This window comes from Ailuropoda melanoleuca, unplaced genomic scaffold (assembly GCF_002007445.2).
Source record: "Ailuropoda melanoleuca isolate Jingjing unplaced genomic scaffold, ASM200744v2 unplaced-scaffold68851, whole genome shotgun sequence".
Lineage (NCBI taxonomy): Eukaryota > Metazoa > Chordata > Mammalia > Carnivora > Ursidae > Ailuropoda > Ailuropoda melanoleuca.
This window is the reverse complement of record NW_023243671.1, coordinates 1-1,592: the sequence shown is the minus strand read 5'-3', so window position 1 is coordinate 1,592 and position 1,592 is coordinate 1. Positions and strand designations below refer to the sequence as shown.

At 57.0% G+C, this 1,592-nt stretch overlaps 1 protein-coding gene across 1 annotated transcript; it reads left to right on the top strand.

Moving 5' to 3' along the window:
- The first annotated feature begins 46 nt into the window (after positions 1-46).
- LOC117800360 (acid-sensing ion channel 1-like) lies at positions 47-1,537 on the top strand. The gene is made up of 2 exons (XM_034652894.1): positions 47-715; positions 1,334-1,537. The coding sequence occupies exons 1-2, from the start codon at positions 634-636 to the stop codon at positions 1,501-1,503; spliced, it is 252 nt and encodes an 83-aa protein (XP_034508785.1). The 5' UTR covers positions 47-633; the 3' UTR covers positions 1,504-1,537.
- The last annotated feature ends 55 nt before the right edge of the window (positions 1,538-1,592 follow it).

Genomic DNA, 1,592 nt, shown 5'->3' with positions numbered 1-1,592 from the left:
GGCCACTCAGATAGTTTAATTGAAAAGACTTGAACAAAGGGACTGTTTATAGAGCCGTGGGCAGAGTGAAGGAAACTCTGCCTGAAGGGGCCCGAAGCACCTAGTGATAGTGGGAAATTGTCACATACAGGCTAAAGGGGCACAGGGAAGCAGCAGTCCTTTGCAGGGAGACCTCCTGGCAGGATGTATGGTCTCAGAGGGTCGAAACCACTGCCAGAGCATTCTCGGAGGGGTGAGCGGTGGGGAAGGGTGAATACCCTGAGCTTTCCCTCCTTCTGCCCTCTGATCCCTCACTGTTGGCTCCCATTGACCAGACCCAGCCCAAAGCCTGTCCAAGTGGCAGAGGAGCACGGGCAGCGCACTCCACTGGGATCAGCTTTCCCGGGCCTACATCAGGGCAAAGGGCAGAGAATGAGCAGGAAGGAGGGCAAATGGAGAATAGGCTGCACAGAAGGGACAGTTCTTGAAGTGTGTTGCAATCCCAGCAGCGGAGGGGTTTGGGGCAGCCCTTGGTAGGTAGGGGTGCTGGCAGGACTCTCAGGCTCTCTGCTCTGCCCTCACCAGGTCTTCACACGGTATGGCAAGTGCTATACATTCAACTCCGGCCGAGATGGGCGTCCACGGCTGAAGACCATGAAGGGTGGGACTGGCAATGGGCTGGAGATCATGCTGGACATCCAGCAGGACGAGTACCTGCCTGTATGGGGAGAGACTGGTATGTCACTTCTTTCAGGGGCCCTTCCCACGGCCCTAGCCTTCGGCCTCCACCAGGGAACTCCTGAGATCCACTGTGGGACCTGAGACAGGACCTGGGCTCTCCTCCCTTCCTCCCAGCATCTTGCCATCTCCATCTCCGACTCTACCTGACTGCCACCCTCACAGTTCTCTGGCTCCCCCTTCCTGGCTCAGTTACTCTCCAAGGTAACCAGCCATCCCTTTCCATCAGTGGCCGCCACTCACTCTATAAATAACTCCCTCTCTTCTTGGGCTGTCTGCTGTCAGCCTGGTCTCAGGGGACCTTGGGGCTGAGAGCGCTAGGGAGAAAGGAGACAAGGAGGGGGAGAAATAGAGAGTGTCTGGGAAAGAATTTGAAACACCAAGATGCATAGCCGAAGCCAGGTAAGAAAAGTACATAGGATGCAAGTTTCATTAGGGCAGCTAGCGAACCCGAAAGGAGGCTGGGGATGAGCTAGGGCCCCCATAGACTAACCCCTCCCCCAGTGTCCCAGCGTGCACTGTGCTTATCCCTAGGAGAGGTAGCATGGCCCCAGCTCTGAAGGAGGTTAGGGAGTCAGAAGCCCTTCCAATACACCCCTGCCCCTCATTCCCATAGATGAGACGTCCTTCGAAGCGGGCATCAAAGTGCAGATCCACAGTCAGGATGAACCTCCCTTCATCGACCAGCTGGGCTTTGGTGTGGCCCCAGGGTTCCAGACCTTTGTGTCCTGCCAGGAGCAGCGGGTGAGAGGGCCACGGGAGGCTGGTCCCAGGGTGGGGCGTTGAGGGGGTGAGATGGAGTGGTGAGTAATCAACACAGGAGGGACGGGTGAGCTAGGGCCTGGGTACCGATCTAACGAGTGAGCAGCATGAAC

What these genes read in the sequence shown, in the direction of transcription:
- LOC117800360 (XM_034652894.1), top strand. Translation starts at nt 634, where the DNA reads ATGAAGGGTGGGACTGGCAATGGGCTGGAGATCATGCTGGACATCCAG. An exon ending in GCCTGTATGGGGAGAGACTG is followed by an intron (nt 716 to 1,333) that starts GTATGTCACTTC and finishes TCATTCCCATAG; the next exon opens with ATGAGACGTCCTTCGAAGCG.